The sequence below is a fragment of the Miniopterus natalensis genome, chromosome 1 (assembly GCF_054644295.1).
Source record: "Miniopterus natalensis isolate mMinNat1 chromosome 1, mMinNat1.hap1, whole genome shotgun sequence".
NCBI classification, from domain to species: domain Eukaryota; kingdom Metazoa; phylum Chordata; class Mammalia; order Chiroptera; family Miniopteridae; genus Miniopterus; species Miniopterus natalensis.
This window is the reverse complement of record NC_142081.1, coordinates 52238871-52260861: the sequence shown is the minus strand read 5'-3', so window position 1 is coordinate 52260861 and position 21991 is coordinate 52238871. Positions and strand designations below refer to the sequence as shown.

At 36.7% G+C, this 21991-nt stretch overlaps 1 protein-coding gene across 2 annotated transcripts in view; it reads right to left on the bottom strand.

The window, feature by feature from the left end:
- Positions 1–21991, bottom strand: part of SPPL2A (signal peptide peptidase like 2A) — a 49039-nt gene that overhangs the window by 7408 nt on the left and 19640 nt on the right. Inside the window, exons 7-15 of one of the 2 annotated variants that reach the window (XM_087821450.1) lie at positions 19673–19769; positions 19130–19231; positions 17934–18015; positions 17102–17176; positions 13966–14022; positions 13718–13771; positions 13184–13286; positions 8068–8148; positions 6559–6719 (exon numbers count right to left, since the gene is read on the bottom strand). In XM_087821450.1, the coding sequence (XP_087677576.1) occupies positions 6559–6719; positions 8068–8148; positions 13184–13286; positions 13718–13771; positions 13966–14022; positions 17102–17176; positions 17934–18015; positions 19130–19231; positions 19673–19769 (812 nt within the window). The remainder of the gene's footprint in view (positions 1–6558; positions 6720–8067; positions 8149–13183; positions 13287–13717; positions 13772–13965; positions 14023–17101; positions 17177–17933; positions 18016–19129; positions 19232–19672; positions 19770–21991) is intronic. The other variant, XM_087821459.1, reaches the window with a different exon arrangement.

The following is a 21991-nucleotide window of genomic DNA, read 5'->3' as shown; positions in this document are numbered from 1 at the left end:
GTCTCCAGTTGAAAGCTCTACTTTTGACCACTTGTACTGCACTCTAGTATCAGGCATTAGGATGAAACAAATGATGAACGACATAAACAAACATGCCATCATCTTTCATTCTGACTTTATTTTATATGTTTTAGATTTGGTTATTTCAAAACAATAGCAAAAAATTTTAGCACTTGCAAAAAAATGATTACATATATAAATTGCAGACATGTAAACTCCAGTTCAATGTTTTAAAAGTGCCTCACTATTACAAAACCTTGTAACAATTTTGGTGATTTTACGAGGGCTGCTAAAACACAATCGGGGAGCTTGTACACACACACAGAAATGACTAAAGGTCAGTGGATTAGAGACTGAACATTATAGCTGTTTCGCATGAAGAATTTCAGTAACACTAACAATGTATAGTGTGAAAAAACACTGCTGTCAATACTGTGGGCTCCTACACCTAGGAGCTAATAACTTAATGAGTAGTTAAATAGATACATAAATATCTATACTACAAGGCAGATAGATGTTAATAAGTATTTAAAGTACAAAGTCTGAAATAATATGGGGAAAGGTGAACTTAATTTCAATCGGAGAACTCTTAGATATCCTGCTTGGAGAAGGCAGACTTTGAGTTGAAAGTTCCGTAAGGGATATTCTGGAAACAGAGACTGGCAATGTTATAAAGATAATGAAAGTTAGGGGGAGAGGAAAGAAAGGAATATCATTACGCTGTTAGCCTAAGACATGAGCCAGTAACTGCCTGAGGGCGGTCTTCAGGGCGGCCCTCAGGCCTGTTCCACACAGGGCTGTACCTAGTCTCCTCCCAGTTTCACCAGGCTTGTTGAGGTTCCCTGTTCTACTTTCCTGGCGTCTGCCTAATCTTATCTGATTTCAACACCCAGCTGCCTCACCAAATCTTGGGCTAACTCACCACCATGGATTACACATTCTCCTACCTGCCTGTAGGTCCAACTTCATTTTATGGACAAGGAGACACAGTTTTAAGAGACTGAGTAATTTGCCAGAACTGATGCCAAAGCCTATAATATACTGTCTATATATAGCCTATACTATACCACAAATGACAACATTCAAGCTAAATTAATTTTAATGTTAAAGGTTAACATCTCTCAAAAGCTATGAGAGATTTTCTTTTTTCAAAAACCTTAACCAGGGAATAATTTTGTGAGGGTATTACATTCTATAAGTTTAAAAAAATGCTAATTTTCTAGAAAAATACACTCTTCGCAGTTTATATTCTGCAACTAGCTAGATTAAAATTTCAGCAAATATCCATTCTTTGTATTTAAAAATTTAGTGCAAAGTAGGAAAATGGCAACATTTAACAGATTTTTTTTCTCTGAGGCTGTGATGGCTATCAAGCCCTTTTACAAATAAGTTAAAGGAACCAGATTTAACAAAGACCCAAAGTTTTAATACTCAAAGCAGGAAAATGTAAATCTAGTAAATGAACTGAAAAATAACAGCCAAATCAACAAATAAACCAAAATAAATAAACAAAAAACCCCACACCAAATCTTACAAAAAATAATAGCAAATACATTTATCATGCTTATGCTGTGCCAGGCACCATTCTAAACATTTTGCATATATTACAATAATCCTCTTCAATAGGATGATTATTATCCCATTTTACATTGGAGGAAACTGAGACATTAAGTAGCTAACTTGTCTAAGGTCACATGGCTAATAAACAAAATCAGAGTTACAAAGTAGTCAGTCTGGCAGTAGACTCCACACTTTTTATTACCATGTGTTATTTTATATTCTGAATGTCTTTATCAAATAAAATTATACACTATAAAAATGAGAAGTGTATAACCAAAGTTGTCCTATCTTTTCAGACACCTTTTCAATGGATTTTCCTACAATTAACTGTCTTATTTAGCTACTACGTTGTGTTGTCAAAACCCTGGAGTCTGCCCTTTCGGGCTGTTTCCTACTGCTTTGTGTCCAGCTGCAATGATCTTTCCCTTTATTGGTAGCTGCTGTGAAGCAGAATCGGAACTTTTAAGAATGAAACTCGCATGGAAGAGGGCAGAGCATTTGTTCAAAGGGAATATAAATGTATCCCTTAGTTGAATTCCTTCCTTACCTACCATCCCCTTTCTCCTCAATAAACATCATAGAGAGAGAAAGAAGGGAAGGTGCTAAAATAAACCTGAGAAAAAATAACCTGTAGAATATTTCCAAAGAGACGCAATGTTATTACATCTACATATACAACGTCTCTAAACATTCAACTATTTATAGTATGAGTTGGCATAAAAAGATCTGAAGCTCCACATAAACTGTTCAAAGTAACTGCCCCTTGAGGGTGGGTGTGGGGATAGAAGAGTTAGAAAAACGCCTTCTGTGTTTACTTTAGACACCACTGTATTGCTTGTTTAAAAAATGCAAACATCGCCCTGGCCGGTGTGCTCAGTTGGTTGAGCGTCGTCCTGTGTACCAAGAGGTCGCTGGTTCGATTCCTGGTCAGGGCACATGCCCAGGTTGCCGGTTCAGTCCCTGGTCGGGATGCGCGCATACAGCAGGCAACCCATCGATGTTTGATGTTTCTCTCTCTCTCTCTCCCCCTCCCCCTTCCTCTCTCTAAAATCAATAAAAAAGAACAAAAACATTTAAAAATAAATAAAGTGGAATTAAAAAATGCAAACATGCATTACTTCGTAATTAAAACACAAAATGAAAAATAATCAAAGAAAAAGCAGGGTTAGGGTCCATGTAAAAGTGTTAGTTGATTAACTGCCAAAAACATTAACCTATAAGTCATTCTAATAGAACAAAGATGACCAGAAGTACTCTAATGAACATCTTTTCACATCAGTTTTGCCCAGATTTTTATTTTCTGGACAATCTACTGAAGAGAAGTGACTGGGCCAAAAGAAATGGTAAAATAATGTCTGGTACATGCACATGAAAGAATACTACATAGCCATTAAAATGATTTTTACAAGGAATTTAAAATGAAATAATTAACATGCAGTAGAGAAACAAGACAGAGAACTAGACTGTGGTATCATCCACTCACCTATCCACTTATCCAGGAAGGCATAAAAGGGAACTCACATCTTAAGAGTGGCTATCTCTAAGTAGTAGGGTTATTGGTGGACTTAATTTTCTTGTCTTTTCCTACATTTTCAAAATTTTCTGTAATAAGCATGTATTTTTATAATAAAATACTTCAAAGTATGTATAGAATGGGACAAAAGCAGGTTTACAGTTGTTAACATGGAAAGTAACACAATAATTAATAAGTACTAATACAAGAATGAACTGTGTTTTACATACTAACGACTGTGAACCTATTTTTGCTCCACCTGTATTAAAGGGAAAGAAATTTTTTAAAAAATATATTTTTATTGATTTCAGAGAGAGAGAAAGGGAGAGACAGAGACAGATAGAAAAATCAATGATGAGAGAGTCGTTGATCAGCTGCCTCCTGCATGCCCCCCACTGGGGATGGAGCCCACAATCTGGGCATGTGCCCTGACTGGGACTCGAAACTCGATCTCCTGGATCATAGGTCAATGCTCAACTGATAAGCCATGCCTGGTCGAGTGGGAAAGGAAATTTTTATGAATAAAAATGAAATGCTGGTGATGAAAATAAAAAGAAGTATATTTAATTCTGTAAGATATCACACGTGCTCTCACTAACAGCGCCAAATTTAAATTCTAACCTAAGATTTAAGGCTAACCCTAAACAAAATTCCCCATGTCGCTCATCTTCCTTGTCCTTATGTCATAATCAGTTAATCAGACAGGTGCCCTAATAGTAGAAACCACTTGCCCACAATTTTTCCTGAGTCTTTTCTTCCCCCTGTATGTTCTCACTCACTCACCGAGTATGCTGATGACACTCCCAAATTTCTGTCTCTAGCTTGGTCTGTCTCCTGCACATCAGGGGACATTTATTCAACTGCCTAGTATTTCCCTCTGCCTGGTGGTCCTATAGGTACTTCGAAATGTTTAAAATGGAATCCATATTCAACATTGAACTTGTCTAACACTGAATTTATTATCTTCCTCCGCAAACTTGCTGCCCTGCTTTCTCTCAGTGAACGGGATCACCATCCGCCCACTCAGTAACCCAAGCCAGAAACCTTGGACTCCACTTCCTTCTCCTCCCCTCCACGGAATCTATTACCACATCTCATTAATTATGTCTCTTAATTTCTCTCGACTTTGTTCACCTCTCTCAATCGCACTACCTTCCGAATTCTGGCCACCACTGCTCGCGTCACTGCAATAGCTGCGTCAAGTTCTGCTCCCTCCTTCGATCCATTTTGTAAATTTCTTAAAACCCTCAGATGGTCCCCAAAGTTCTTAGCATAGAATCCAAACTCTCTGCCATGGCTTACAAGATCCTACAGCTCCTTACCCTGTTTCCTTCTCCAGTTTCCATTTCCTACAGCGGCCCCACACTTACTCAACATCACTGTCATCCTAAACCTCACTTGGTTCCTAGAATATGCCATGCTCTCTTCGCTCTAGCTTCTGAAGACATGGTTCCCTCAACGTGGAACACATGGCTCAGTTCAAGTCTCAACATCAATTTAACAGTCTTTAAAAAGCCTTCCCCCAATCACCTTTGACTCTGTCATGAAACCATAAGCACTGGGTGTCCCCTGCTAGCTTTCACGGCACCTACCATCGCTAGTACATTTATCACACTGTATTCTTAGTGACTCCATCGGCAACCCCCACTATACTTTAACTTCCAAAAGGCCATGAGACTAGGCCTGTTTCTAACTTGTTCATATTTTATCACCAGCTCCTAAAATACTTCCTGGGGCATAGCACTGTTCAATGAATATTTGCTAAGTTAAAAAATATAAAATTATTTTTTAAAATGACGAAGAGCCACTTTTTGGGATGTGGCTTTCAAAGGCTAGTATAGTAGCAGAGTATGTGTTGTAGGACATACTTTATTTTTTTTAATCTGGAAAAATCAAAATAAAAACTCCAGCCCTAGCCAGTTTGGCTCAGTGGTTAGAGTGTCAGCCCATGGGCTAAAGGGTTCCGGGTTCGATTCCAGCTGAGGGCACATAACTCAGTTGCAAGCTTGATCCCTGGCTCCAATGCCGGAGGCAACCAATCAATGTGTCCCTCTCACATTGCTATTTCTCTCCCCCCCATCCCTTCCACTCTCTCTGAAAAGCAATGAAAAAATATCCTCAGTTGAGGATTTAAAAAATAAGTAAATAAAAAAAAACCTCTATGTGGGTATCCTCTTAATGGAAAAGTTGCAAGCTATCTTACCAGTTTAGTCATGGACCTTGTGATATATAAACTAATTCTATGTGTACAAATACATGTTGAGACAATGGCATTGTGATGTAGGCAAGGCAGGTACTGTTATTTTATCCAAATCTCATAGAAATTACAAGGTTTACCCAAAAGAATTCCAGACCAGTGCTTTTCCCAATTATAGTAGTCTAACTTTGTGTTAATCACCTCTTGTTAAATAAAGATGATACCACAAACCAACCACAAGATGGATATGAACTTTGAACTGTTTATCTACTAACAGACTTGTGTCATCCACCCAAAGTATCTGTTTTGTTCATGTGACCACTGACACTCATGCATGAGGGCAGATGGAGGAGGGCAGTTTGTTGTAACAGGGCAAAGCAGAGCTAACTGCCTCATGAAGGGTCAATGCCATGACCCTGGCCTCAATGGCCAGGGTTTCCCAACCCTCTTTAATTTCAAAGCAAACAGACTTTACTGGAATACCAAGAACATTCAGAAAAAGAAGAAAGGAATTTAACTTCAATGATGATCAAACATTATTAGAATCTGGTAGTAAGATTTTTTGCGTTCTGAAATTTTACAGAAAGTTGATCTTGATCCACTTAAATTTGAAAAGAGTGCCTTATTTAGTTTATTTAGACCCATTTAGATGCTGAAGAGGGTATACTTTTTTTTTTTTAAATCCTCACCTGAGGATAAGTTTTTTTATGATCTTAGAGACAGGAAGAGAGAGAAAGAGAGAGGGGGAGAGAGATAAACATTGATGTGAGAGAAACATCAACTGGTTGCCTTCCGTATGTGCCCCAGCTGGAGATCAAACCCACAACCTTTCAGTATATGGGACGACGCTCCAACTGAGCCACACCGGCCAGGGTAAGGATATACTTTTTATCTGCAAACCTTAGGACCCTCACTATAAATAGCTAATGTCAGTCTCAAAATTCAGTAAACATAGAGTTTTATATTCCATGAAGTCCACTTCTGTGTGGATTTTGAAAACTCATGTTGAAATGTGTTTTGCTTTTCCCTGATGCCCGCACACTCCTTCCTGACAGTTTGATCCTGAGTCACCAGGATTTTGGCATCACATTGCAGCGGTGATGAGAACTGATGATGCAGCAGGTGGACAGGAAGGGGGCAGTAGTGGAAAAAACTTAAAGGACTTCCTGAGAGATCCAAGATAAATTTTTGGCACTTAAAAGCTTTGATATATATAGGTAGTTCCAGCCAAAGTTAGTCAGTGAATTATTTCATGAGATAACTTGGTAGCTGAAATAGAAGCACATACCTGATAGCTGCTACCTTTCCAGAACTTTTTCATTTCTTTACGTCTCCAAGCCACAATTGAGGCAGTAATAAGTGTGCAAGGTACTAAATACAGGAGAGCAGGTTGCCCCTTTTTCATCAGCACCAGAACAACAAACGTAAGTATCATGCCAACAGCATAGGCTGCAAAAAGAATACCAAATATCAGTCATTTCTGAATGCTTCCAAAGGTGGATTTTTAACTTCCTCGTTGAAGTACTGGTTTTCAAATATTGGGGACGATTTTACCTTATGACTTCGTTTCATAATTTCGTATTTTCCTACACAGTAATTAGGAAAGACATTCTACAAAGCTTTTGAAAAATTTGGAAACTCATTAGCATTTCATATAATTACCCTAATCATCAACCATAGACAAAGATAATAACTCAAGAAAGTCTCATGTATCTGTCACCATTAAGGATTTTGAGTTGTCCCACATTTTAGATTAACTAAAATTTGGACCTGTAGGTAACTAATGGTTGCTTTGAAAAAAATCTTCCTAATATTTCTACTTCCTGGACTTGTTCAACAAGAGAATACCAAATATTTCACTTTCTTAATGACTCAGGGTCTCATTATGAACACAGGATCTGAGACTACTGGAACTGAAAGGGCCTTTACAGACAACTGAGTCTACCTGCTCATTTTACAGATGAAGCAATGGAGGACCAGGGAAGGTAAGTGAGCTGTCCAAAGTGACACAGCAGACCTGACAGACAGTCCTTATTATTCGCCTTTTCGATGAGTATTCTTTTATAGTACCTCACTAACTGGCGCTAGACTCTTAATATGTTAATAACCTTAGAGAGTACATACTTAATAGCCTCAGATTGCTCTTCTTTTTTCTTTGTTTCATCTCTTCATTCACTTAGCTATTCTTTCTAGTTGTCAGGGTACCTATTTCTAGCAAGGCCCTTCTTTATTGCTGACCTGTAGTTTTAATTTACTAGATTTAATTCAACTGTGGAATTGAAAACTAGAACAGTACCTAAACAGCTCTGGTATAGGCCATTTACCTAAAAGAACTCTGGTGTATAAACCTTGAAATATCTATCTGACATGTTCAGAAGCAGTATTTTTTGGCTTCCTTCCTGTTCTTGTCTGTTCTCAATAATAGAAACAGAGGGATAAGTAACAACTACCTCCGCTGCCCTAGGTGAGATGTTATTGTGCCATGAATTCATTTATATAAACACATAGTTTTTTAAAAATCTAGTCTTACATAATTTATTGACTACTTGTGTGCCAGGTGCTCTAATAAGCATTTTATATGTAGAACCTAATGTTTTTCTTTCACATACAATTTCCTTGTTAAAACTCAAGAACCTTGTGATATAGGTAGTGAAGTCTAATTATTCCTTTTTGATGGAAAAAAACATTATCTTATTAGCTACTGATAAAGAATTAGAATTCAGAGTTCCTTATTTTTAGACCTCTAACTTTTCCTACGAATAATACAATTCAATATAACAAAAAACAAAAAATTTACCAATTGTGGAGGAGACATAGTATATAGAAGAAGAAGAACCAGTCTGCTCATCAAATCTTCTACAGTACGCAATCAACAGGCCTTAAAAAAAAACACTCCACGTTATTTTCTTAAAACCACAACAGCAACTATGGCAACAGCACACATTCTACTGTACTGTACTGTATTGTATTTATTATTTATTTTAAATCCTGACTTGTGGGTATTTTTCCTATTGCTTTTCAGAAACAGTGGAAAGGAAAGACAGAGAGAAAGAGAGAGAGAGAGAGAGAGAGAGAGAGAAACATCAAAGTGAGAGAGACGCATTAATTGGTTGACTTCTGCAGGCGTCCTCACCTGGACTGGAGTGGACTGGAGTGGACTGGAGCTGTGTGAGGGGAATCTAGGGTAGTGGGCTCTGGAGACAGAGCTCAGAGGGCACCCCTGTGCCGAACCATTCCCCCTTACTGCAGAGGACATCTTTCATAGGCAGATATTTACCTTCCAAGCAGCTTTTGCCTGAGGGGAAGCAATTGCCCCACCTTGCTGGAAAACCCCTCACCCTACCCTAAGGAGTTTCTACAGCCTGAGGCTCATTAAGAGACTGATAACAACCAGATGCCACACCCTGAGGAGTTCCTACAGCCTGAGGCTCATTAAGAGAAGCAGATTAATCAGTCTGCATGGCAGAGGCAGACCTCACAGTGCTTTGAGTCGTTGCCTGATCTGCTTCTGGACCCAGGCCTTGGAAAAGCAGACTTTGGTATGCATCTTGGTCCAGTTCAACAGCACCCAGCTCTAGGAGAGGGGGCCTCAAGCTGTGGGTGGATAGCTCCAAACAGAGTACTCAAGGCCAGTCACAAACAGCGTCTGACATTGGCCTGCACCAGAGACCTTCCAAAAAGATTGAGAGTCCTAGCAGGCCTATCTAATACACAGAAACAAACCCAAACAGGCAGCGAAAATGGGGAGACAAAAAAACAAGCCCCAATGAAAGAACAAGAGAAGTCTCCAGAAAAAGAGCTAAATGAAATGGAGATAAGCAATCTATCAGATATAGAGTTCAGAATACTGATTGTAAGGATGCTCAACAGCATGAAAAGAGATATGGAAAATACAAAAAATGACCAGTCAGAAATGAAGAGTGACATAGCAGAAATAAAGGAAACACTGGGGGGAATAAACAGCAGATTAGAGGAAGCTGAGGATCAGATCAGCAAATCAGAAGACAGAGTAGGAAAAAAATCACTCAACCAGAGATCCAAAAAGAAAAAACAATTTAAAAACAGGAGAACAGACTAAGGGAGCTGTAGGATAACATGAAATGTAGCAATATTCACATCATAGGAGTGCCAGAAGAGGTCAAAAGTAAATGTTTGAAGAAATAATGGCAGAAAACTTCCCTAACCTGGTCAAGGAAAAAGTCACACAAGTTGAGGAGGCACAGAGAGTCCCAAGCAAGAAGAGTACAAAGAGGCCCACGCCCAGACACATCATAATTAAAATGCCAAGAATTCAAGACAAAGAGAGAATATTAAAGGCAGCAAGAAGAAAGCAATCTGTTACCTACAAAGGAGCTCCCATAAGGTTGTCAGCTGACTTCTCATCAGAAACTCTATAGGCCAGAAAGGAATGGAATGGAGTACTCAGGGTAATGTAAAACAAGGATCTGAAATCAAGACCACTCTATCCAGCAAGGCTATCATTCAAAATAGATGAAAAAAGGCTAAAGGAGTTTATCACCACCAAACCAGCATTGCAGGAAATGTTAAAGGGACTGCTGTAATAATAAGAAGAAATAGAGAGAGAAACATAGGCATAAAGAATTAATATGGCAATAAATAAGGACCTATCAATAATAACTTTAGGGGCTTTAAGGGAGAGATCAACAGCAATATAGTCATAGCCATGGGCTTTAACACCCACTGATTTCACTGGGTAGATCTTCCAGACAAAAAGTCAACACAGAAACAGTGACTAAATGGCACACTAGATTTAATTGATATCTACAGAACGTTTCACCCCAAAGCTGCAGAACATACATTCCTCTCAAGTGCACATGCGTCATGCTCAAAGACAGAACACGTTAGGAAACAAAACAAGTGTCTACAAGTTCAAGAAGACTGAAATCATATCAAGCATCTCAGATTACAAGGGCATGAAATTAGAAATCAACTACAGTAAAAACACTCAAAAACACTCAAACACATGGAGGCTAAATAGCACGTTATTAAACAATGAATGGGTTACCAATAAGATCAAAAAAGAAATTAAAAACTTCCTGGAAACAAATGAAAATGAACACATAACCACCCAAAATCTATGGGACTCAGTGAAAGCAACCCTGAGAAGGAAGTTCATAGTATTACAGATGTACCTCAAAAAGCAAGAAAAAATTTTAGTAAACTCTCTCACCCTATAACCTAAAGAATTAGTAAGCTCCCCTGTGAAGCTGTCTGGACCAGGGCTTTTGTTTGCTGGGAGTTTTTTTTATTGCTGCTTCGATTTCATTGGTTGTTATTAGCTTATTCAGGTTTTCTGATTCTTCCTGATTCAGTTTTCCATGATCTCACTCATATGTGGAATCTAATAAACAAAATAGACTGAGGAACAAAATAAATCCAGAGACATAGAAGCATGGAAGAGACTGATGAATCTCAGTGGGAAGGCAGGGGTGGGGGAGTGTGTGAGGAGAGATAAATCAAAGAACTTACATGCATATATGTATAACCCATGGACACAGACAATAAGTGTGGTGAAGACCCGGCGGGGAGGGCAGATGCGAGGTGGAGGGGATCAATGGGAGGAAAAAAGGGGGATATCTGTAATACTTTCAACAATAAAGATAAATTAAAAAAAAAAAAAGAAGAGCATCGAGGATGGCAATTTCAAATTGTGGTAAGTTTCCCTTCCTAGCCCTGGCCAGTGTGGCTCAGTGGTTAGAGCATAGGCCCAAGTACCGAAGGGTCTCAGGTTCAATCCCTGCTCCAGTTGGGGAATGTTCAGAAGGCTAACAACTGATGCGTCTCTCTCTTCCTTCCTTCCTCCCTCTCTCCCTCTCTCCGTCTAAAAAGCAATGGAAAAAATATCCTCAGGTGAGGATTAACCCCTCCCCAAAAAAGTCTCCTTTCCTAAGAGAATAAAATGATTTGGAGTTTTAATACAAAGAGTTCATATAAAAATTAAATATAAGCTCTCATTTGTAAACATGCAAATTTGCAAAAATAAACCACTGTATTACCTATTTATTATTTTGTTAATCCTCACCTGAGGATATTTTTTCCATTGACTTTTAGAGAGAGTGGAAGGGAGGGAGGAAGGGAGAGGAAAGGAGAGAGGAAGGCCGGGGAGAGAGACAGAGAGGATGGACAGAGAAAGAGATAACAAACATTGATGTGAGAGAGGCACACCGATTGACTGCTTTCTGCATGTGCTTTGACTGGGCTGGGGATTGAACCTGCAACCCAGGTACACGCCCTTGACAGGGATCTGTACCCGAGACCCTTTGGGGTGTGGACCAACACTCTAACCATTGAACTACCTATTTATCTATTTATTTATTTATTTTAATCCTCACCCGAGGATATTTTTCCCATTGCTTTTCAGAGAGAGTGGAAGGGAAAGACAGAGAGAGAGAGGAACATCGAAGTGAGAGAGATGCATTAATTGGTTGCCTCCTGCAGGCACCCTAACCAGGCCCGGGGATCAAGCCTGCAACTGAGGTACGTGCACTTGGCTGGAATCGAACCCAAGAAGACCCTTCAGTCCAAGAGCTGACACTCTAACCACTGAGCCAAACTGGCTAGGGCACTACCTATTTATTTTTAAGAAATTTGTTGACCCTCTCCAAAGAGGTTGTTTCAGGTTGTATTGACTAATTAAACATTGTTATGAAACAGTAAGAATGACATCTGACTATCTAAGCATCATAAAATAATTTTACTATTTTAATTGGTTCTTTTGAATTAATTAATTTACTATTTTCATTGGTAGTTTTGGTCCTTACATAATTAATCAAATAAGTTCCTTGATAGTTCCTTCTTACTTTTATTACATTAAATGTTTAATCACATTTCCACATGTTTAAAAAATGTACTCCATCTCCCCAAATCAGAATTTAGGTTTTAGAATTAAGTCATGTATTGTCAAAAACTTTGCTCTTTGGAGAAATACTTGTTTGACACCTTTGATACTTCAAGAATGTTATATTTATGTTTCTGCCCCCAAATTCAATGCTTAGTGCTATATTAAGATTATAGCACTTGTTGTGCAGCTGGTAAAATCAGGGGTAAGTTTAAAGGTATTTAAGAAATCTTAAGGTTACTCAATAGAATGCTCCCCCTACTTTATCAGTTATGTAAATGAAGACTCACTGAACTAAGATCATTGCTATATTAGACTTTCCACAGGCAACACTGTTAAATTTTCTCTCTACCTGGCTTTACTATGCAAATGAAAGGTTTTTTCCCCAAAGAACCAGTACCTTACCCATCCACAGGCAGTTAGCACCCAAGGAGATGGTAAGAAAAGTAAGGAAGGACAAAGTGTCAGCTGATTGAGAAATATTAGTTACTTCTAAACTATATTATTAATAGGCTAAGATGAAGTTTATTCTACAGGTATCCCAGGGAGGAAAATAATGCAGAGCTGCAAAAACTGTCAGAGAAGACAGGCTAGGAGAGCTCAACATCACCACATGCTGTATTTGTTTGTATTACAGGGCCCTATAGAGCAGTGTTTACTGTTTCCCCTCTAAATCACTCTTCCTAAAACATAACTATTATTTTAAAATAGAAGTAACAGGAACTGTAATGCACTTGCTATTATTAAATTCAACTTTTAAAAAGGGTTTGATATATATTAGATATAGTTCCTTAGGGAAAAAGGTGAAACTGATCCTAGTTGCTTCCTCTAGGACACTTTTTGAGCCATGGAAGATATAATTTTGGCTGTTGCCAATTGGGCTTTGTCTTCTACCACTCAAAACACTTTTTTCTTTCTTTGTCACTGACCCCAGCTCTAGCAATAGCCAAAAAATACTTACTACAGAGTAGGTCACTTTGAACAGATACCATACATTTGACAAATTTAAACAATCAGTACATTTTTACTGAAATTGTTACAAATAATTGCTTACCTGGTACAATAATGTCTCCAAAGCCCAATATGGAAACTGGCATGAGGCACACACTCATTACTGAGAAATAGGCCAGTTTTGGTACTTTGATGACTACTGGTAACTGTAATTATAAAAAAAAATAAAAAAATAAAGTCACCAAGAAACCACTTAGGAATCTTTACCCTATCTTTTAGAAAGGGAAGGATTAATATTAGGATAACTGTTGTAACATTTTAAAATTGACATTTAGAAGAACTTGAAATCAGAGAACATAAACTAGACACATATATGCTCTGAATGTATAGGAAGCTTGAAAGAAATAGATACATAGTTTTGGAAAAACAAAACACACATAGGGTTAACAGTATTAATTCCGGTATCCCCACATATAACCTTTATTCCCTTTTTAGCAAAACTAGGACTCAGGCCTTGAAACAGATTTTTTCTTCTTTTTTTTGGCAATCTGGATTTTTTTTTTTTCCCCAAAGAAGAGTCTTGTCTCAGAGGGTATAATTTAAAGTCCAATGAACATATCTGAAACACAATCCTTACTTTCTCATGGGGAGCTGAGGGCTGAGCAGTGGCTTCCACCAAGTTTCCATCATTCTAGGATGAAACCCAAGTCAATAGGTATTTAATAATTTAGAATAACTAAGAAAAGGGCTATATTTTGTGAGAAATAAAGTTTTACAATACCTTAACATGCACTACATGACCAATTAATCACACAGGAAGGCAAATTATTAACTGGACACACATACACACACTGGCAGCCATTTCTGTTTAATTGCCATCGCTACCTTTTCATTATTGCCAAAAGGTCCAGCTGCAAGTTCAACCATGATACTCTCGCCGTTCTAAAATTGAGAAGGAAGATGAAAGAAATTGTCCCATCATTTAAAGAGAACAATCTGCCAGTATTCAAGAATTATTTGGCCCCGTAGTTCATGGCCTACTACAAACTGATTTTAGAAATGTGCCATAGACTTCTTTTTTCCTAAAACAGACTCTGTAGACAGAAAAAACTGGAGTCATCTAAAACAAAATCCACCTAGCACACTGCTCCACTTTCTAATGGACTATAAATTTGTGTGCTTTTAGTTATAGTATGTCATATACTATGTGTCCTTAGTGATTTAGCAATAACAATAATAGGGATACAAGAAATACTAATTTTTTACACATATTTAGATTTGTAATAAATATTGGTAACTTTATTTGAATAAATATACATTTGACCTCTGGCTACTCACCACAATAACAGTGAAGCCAAACTTGAATAGATCCAGCCCTAAAGAACTTGAGAAGCTTCTTTAACCTAACTCCAGTCCAATGTCAGCCTTGCCTACTTTTACATCCCAATCAAAACATTAACCTTAGCTGAATTTCCTCCCTTGTGTCTGGCTCAGGCCTTTTTATGTGGGCTGTGTGAGGAGTTCACTAAAAAGTTCTTTTCCTAACAGCCAAATGTGTTGTGGAGAGGGGAAATGTTTTGAGATAGCAAGCTTCATGTTATCACAGATGTATCACCAAAATGGGTAGTGGGAAGATAAGTAAATGCCGAATTTCAGGAAAATTGGATTTACTAACTATAATTTTGCATGTGGGTGGGGTGCATAGAAGTCACTGGAGTGTTTTTAAGAGGACTTCACTGATACCATTGCTAAGCAGAATGAAGGACCAAATCCCTACCCACAGAAATCTTTTCCTCATGTGAAGCTTCAGGTTTCCAAAGGGTTAAGTTATAAGAATTTAGAAAAATAAGCTAATATTGAATACAGTTCCTTACAGCCAACTCCCATCATGTGATTCCATTTTCAGATAAAGAGTTTGGTTTGTTTTCTTTTATTTAAAACATTTAACTGAAGACCATCATTGACATTCTCATATATTCAAACAAATCTGAGTAACTACTATTTGCAAAATACTATACTGAAAACCACAGCGGATGAAATAAAAAGGAAGCTGGGCTCCTATCACCTGTACTCATAGCCACTGGCCCTGCCAACTCATCAAAATTTACTAATACCAGGGTGAAGAACATGTTTAGAATGTCCAATATTTAATCCCTGAAATTTTCAGTGAGAACCACAAAAATCGGAAATTACATATCTGATTTTCATTTTGAGTTACCTACTAAAAGTCTATAGCCTCAATAAAAACAAACCAGACTGAGAAGATGGTGTTAAAGTAAATCTGTAACAGTGAACACAGCAAAGAGCACTTAGATCTTTTCCACCTGGTCAGACTGCTAGAAGTCACATTCCTAGTTGGTGGGAGCTAAGATGGAAAAAAGGAGAGGAACAACTCCCTAAGCACGGTAGGAAGGAAGGGGGCTCAAAGACATCTTTATTACTACCCTATACCTTGAAAATTCTAAAACTTTTTACATGTAGGGATAGGAAATAGTTTGCTGGCAGACACGTTTGATATTTAAAAAGTGATACCAGTGTTAAAACAGAATGGAAAAATTATTTTAAAACAAGAATTTAGTTATAGTTTATAGCTATAGCCATTGTAAAATACGTTTCATATGCTATGACAATCAACATGTTGACCTATGACAATGGCCTTACTTTCATTATGAGATCTCTGATGGAGTTACTTACAGAAACATTTTATTGAACCAAATACACTGATAGAAACTAGGACAACTTTAGATAGAATTTTTTAAAATGCTTTAATAAGTTAACAACTTTTATAATAATCTGTAATACTAGTTCTATGCTTTTGTAGGGTATTATTACAAATGAAGTCAGTGAGTCAAATGGCTCATCATGAAGGCACAGAAAGGTGCTAGTAAAGCAATTTGGGTAGCTGTGACTTGGGGCAGTTTTAGCTCCCCAATGGGGCACATGCTTGTCTTATGCCATTACGGCAAGTACGGGAAGTGCAGAGTTTTAAGTGATATCACAGGTGGCAGGGGTTAAAGAACGGATAAAGAACTAATGGGGAAAAAAGTAGTGATTATAGTATCAAATATTAAATATGTGAGAGTGACAAAGGATAAAGAGATGACAGAAAGTTAAAAACCAAGATCAAAATAAAACGGGGAAAGTAGGAGAATGAAGCAATAATTGATATATTCGTGAGACAGAAATAGGGACAAAGTAGAAAAATTGGGCAAATAATGAAAGACTACCACCCAACCCCTGTCCCCTATTCTGAGAACAGCACCTTCATTTTATTGAGGACCTAGTGGCAGAGCTGCAAACAGATGACCTAGGACCTGTCAGCTGCTATGGTTCTAACTTCATAGAAAAAGCCAGTCTGAGACAATGAACAAGTTGACAGAAGTGGAAAGGGAGCAGATGTGGCCCTGGGAATAGTTTCCCCTGCAGCCAGCCCCATCCTGGTCTCTACACACGTCCTGGGTAGATGGGACCTTTTTTGGGGTTCTGTTAGTTGCAACCAAAAGAATTTTACTGATGGAAGAGAGGATGAAATGGTAGTAATACTCCTTCACATGATGGACTAGGAAACTGAAACACAAAGAGCTAACTGGCTTGCCCAGGGTTACACGGCTACAGAGCTACACTTTGGTCTTCAGATTTCCAGTACGGTGCTCTTTCTTACTCTCAGGTGAAGGCCATAGAAATGGAGGTAGCAATGACATATTTTCATTATTTTTGCTATCTGTATTATCTACAGCAAACATTCACTGTTTCACAATAATAAGAAAAGTTACTTTTAAAAGGGTAGAAAGCAAACTGACAGACATTCTCATGTTCACATCAGTCAAGAGACATTTTTTATTTAGCAGAATGGCTTAAAGGCTTGAAAATATCCTCTATTAAAAGGCCAATTTCAATGACAATTTTCTTGAGAGAATTAGAACTCACTTAGGAATAAACATCTGCAAAACCAATAATCTAAGAGCAGGTTTAAGATTCTCATCTTTTACCATGTTTCTCATGGATTTCAAAATATCATTACCTTCGTGATGAATGGTGTTATGAAAACAAAAAACACGTCATAGAGGAGGAGAAGGCCTAGAAGTATCACACATGACTGTTGAAAGAAACAAATTTAAAGGTCAAACTTCCCTTATCTAAATTAAGAGATTATTTTTCAAGTTACAAATAAACATGTGAACATACATTTGTACACTATTTTTTAAAGCATTAATTGTTAGTACAATTTGTAGTTTTATTCTACAAATCCCATTAAAAATTTTATGTTCTTTCTCCCATGCTTTGTTAAAAAAGAATCACTGAATCAAAGAAATGTTCTTCCATGATATTTAGTCCTGTAAGAATTTTATGAATTAGGCATATCATCTAAATGATTGGCAATATTTTAGCTAGGACATCAGTGGTTATTTGGGGCTGGGGTTTAGTATTGATTGCAAAAGGGCAAGATATAGCTTTGGAAGACATGAGAAACGTTTAACTTTATTGAGATGGTGGTTACAAAGTTATATATTTGTAAAATTTCAATAAACTTCACACTTAAAATGGGTACATTTAATGTATGTAAATTATACCTCAATAAAGTTGTTTTAAAAAGAAAATATCGCCCTGGCTGGGGAGCTGAGTTGGTTGGAGCGTTGTCCCAGACACCAAAAGACTGAGGGTTCAATTCCTGGTCAGGGCACATACCTAGGTTGTGGGTTTGACGCCCAGTGGTGGCGTGTACGGGAGGTAAGTGATCAACATTTCTCTCACATTGATATTTCTCTCTCCCTTCCTCTCTCTCTCAAATCAATAATTAAAAAAACAACATTAAAAGAAAAAATTATTTTAGCTAGCAGAGTAGTATACCTTACCTTGAAGTTGGGTAACTTCAGTGTTTTAATTAAATTCAGACAGAAAGCAATCCCCAAGATATCCTGTAAAATCCAAGCCCACCTAAAATCAAAAGAAGTTACTCTATTGTTTTATCTATTTTCAGATGGAACTTTTCAAAAGAACAAATCACTACAGTAAAAACTGTTCAATTGCAATGACGTGATTATTCAATAATTAAGCAGCAATTATAACAATAAAAAACCACCTCTCCTACTCTCCATATTTAGTAATTTACTGTCCTCGTAGAATAATGAGTTGAAAGGCTACCTCAGAAGAACATGTATCACACATAAATGCATATTTATCTTTAATCTTTAAATTTATACATGTCTCTTTCTAGAGGAAGATAACTTATAACAAAGGATATTGCTGTTAATATACACCCAGATAGCTAGAACTTAAAGGAACAAGCTATACAACATACTCTATCAGAAACTAACATGCATAATTACCAACTGATTTATCAGACTTGAAGCTGCCTAAAAGTGTATGAACTTTGCTCCCAAATTTTAGGTCATTAAATCCTTTGGACTTTAATAATTTTATTAATAAACCATTAAACAAACAAATATATATTTTTTTCTGGTTATTCATCCTGCAAATGGACGAACAGCTATATATTTTCTTATATCTCCTTCTTTATTAACTGAGAGGTAGCCTACTCTAGCATACTTACATTCTTTTGCACTTTGCTTTTTTCACTTAAAAATATATTAAAAATGTAGATATATTCTGGAAAAAAATATGTGTGTGTGTGTGTGTGTATACACGCACATGTGTGTATATATATATATATATTCTGGAAATCACTGCAAATCAATTCAGAGATCTTCATTCTTTATAGCCACATTGTACTCCATTGTGCGGCTATACCATATTAAGGACATTTTAACGTACTTAATTAAGTACTTAATTATGGCTATACCATAATTAAGCATATACATAATTAAATCTATTTTAGCTTAGATGTTTAAATCATGATTCATATTTCCTTCTCTACATGACCTCCTATCCATTAACACAAGATCTGCTTATTTAACAAGTAACTTTTTCAAGCTATAGTGTTCTGGGATAAAAGCAAAAAACTTCCATAAGAATCACGATGAATAATTACCAGGGCAAGACATAAAATAATCCATCCATAATCTAAATCAAATAAACGAAGTATTTATACCTATCTTCATTTCTAAACACAGCCCAAACAGCAGCTATTGCTATGCACAGTCCAGAGAGAAAAATAAGTCTCACTTCAATGCTTTTGCCACGACAAGCAATCCTAAAAAAAACCCAAAACAGATGTAAACAGATTAGTTTATCCTGCAGATGAAATAAAATGTTCACTTAATGTGAGAAATGACAAGTGTTAACCACAGTCATAAGAAAGCTACTGAAATACCAATGTAAAAGTCTTGATTTTAAGTAAAACATAATAAAATAAAATGTTTATCAGGTCAACAGAACCTTCTGTGATGATGGAAATGTTCGATACTGTGTTGTTCAATACAGTAGCCACTAGCTCCATGTGGCTATTTAGCACTTGAAATGCAGCTAATGAAACGAAGTAAATTTTTAATTTAACTTAATTTTAATTAATTTAAATTTAAATAGCCACATGTATATTGAACTGCACAGGTTTAAAATAAGATTCCTACTTTTTCTTGTATTGTTTTAAATTACAAAAACCAACATTACAGGATTCTTTGTAAGAGATACATACGTGCATTGTCCATATGGTATCTTATGAATTAGTGCGGCAAGACAGTTGTATAGACTCATTGCTGATGCTATGCAGAAAATTGCTATCATAACATAAACTAGAAAGAAAACACAAGAAACTAAATTATATGAGAACAGAAAAAAATGTAACAAGAAAATATTTACACAGCAATACTAATTCTTTAGCTTTCTCACTGGATAGTGATACTTTCAATGCACTGACCATATAATTTGAACTGGTTACTAAATTGAAAATATTTAGATCTTGAGTTTTAAGAGTATTTTGTGTTGTTTTAGTTCCATTATACATTGGTAGGATCGCTCAAGGGACTGAAGCTGGCTCTACATTTATTATCATTTAATGATTTAACGTATATTCAAAATTTCTATGAAGTGAGTTGCAGACATTTATGAATATTTAATTTTAATATAAGAATGGAAGAATAAACCATTATAAACACTTTTAAAATGCAGCTTAGGGATGAGAACTGACACCTTAGACATTAGCCATGCCATCTATATTTTCCTAAGGTAGAATTTATCTATAACTTGACCAGAGGTAAAACCAAATCCCTTCAGACGAACCTCTGTTATCACATAATACTATCATAAAACAGTTAAAATTGACAGGCGTTTTTCTATAATAACTATACGTAATTGAGAATTTTTTAAAATTAAAGACATTTTATCTCTGTTGTTAAAAGGGGGGGATTATTGTATTCTAAAATAAAATAAAAATAATTTGTTTTCTGAACTTTATCAAAATTTCACAATGGAAATACAAATTTTACCTGAATATTTCAAATTCCACTAAGCTGCAGAAAACTGTACCTATGCTGCAGGTGAGATAGAGAAAGTAACCCAGAGACAGTGAATTGGGGATACCCACTCTCTAACTGGTGATCTTGGATAAGTTACTTTTTTAGTCCTCTGAGTCTCATCTTTAAAAAGTGCAATGTAATAATACCTGTCAGGGTTATTGTGAGGTTTCAGATAAGTTAATATATATAAAATGCTTAGGACAGTATCTGGTACATATAAGCTTTATATAACTACTTGTTGTTATTTTAATTATTGGTTATATATGGTAATAGGACTAGTAAGATAGAGAGTCAAAGACTGCCATGTTAAGTTTGGCAAGTCATCCACCACAGGTCTCCCACCCAAGTTTTACAACACTGGTGGAAATCAGGCTCTTGGGGCCCTAACAGATTTTAGGTGTCTCATTCAGTATCACACTACAGTCAAGAAAATGATTAGGCATGGAAAAGAATTTGGTTATAACTGTGTTTAGTTATGTCCTTAAGCACGACAATCATAAAATGGTAAGGGGAATCCTAGCAATTTAGTATAGTCCCATTATTTAATATATTAAGAAAAGGCAGCATATTTAGCCATAAGAAGTCATTTGGAGGTGAATTAAATCTTACAATATCATATAAGATATTCTTAGAGTTATAATTGAATCTCATGTCCTGGGATAACCTTGATGTTTAATGATTTTTCTCCTATATCAAAAATTACATTTATAAACAGGGTCAACTTTTAAAATATCATTCAGTGTAAGGAAATATCTCACCAAAACTTAAAACATGCTTTAGGACAGAGTACAGGACCCTCTCTTTTTCTATTAAAGACCACTAATATATTGACTGAGGTTCAGATACAAATAACTGAACGCTATTAAAATAGAAAAAGTAGCCACTCGATGACAATGCAATACAAAGAATACCCTAGAACACACTCTCCAACAACAGATTGAAATATGAGTAATAGTCAAAGAATGATTACTTTCTAATTGGAAATATATGTCATAGGTCTTTTTTTTCCCCCCTGACTGGGAATTGAACCGGCAACATTTCGGGCATGGGATGATGCCCAACCAAATGAGCCACAGTGGCCAGGGCATAGGTCATAATTTTTGAATTGCTGCCACAGGACACAAGAAACTGAATAAGCTGAAACTAACCTTAGGCCTCAGTTTTCTAGTCTAGAAAATTATTCTAATGTTCTCCAAATAAGCTTTATAGCCTTTGGTGGTTTTTACAAAGGGTTTTTGCTAGTTCTCATAAGGCACACTTCCCTTGTCCCTGGTCTCACCACCTCGTCTTTGTGCTGTACACTGGCCAGAAATGGCAAATTTCCATCCTATCAGACAATTAAGAAGACTGTCCAGGAGGTGACAAGCCATTATGCTCCTAGCCCTGCCTACTTAAAGGAAAAAGTATCAGTTACTCTCTAGATCACAGGCAAGTACCTGTGTGTCATTAGAGGTAGTATGATCCTGTTTATACAAGTAAAACAAATTTCAAGTAATACA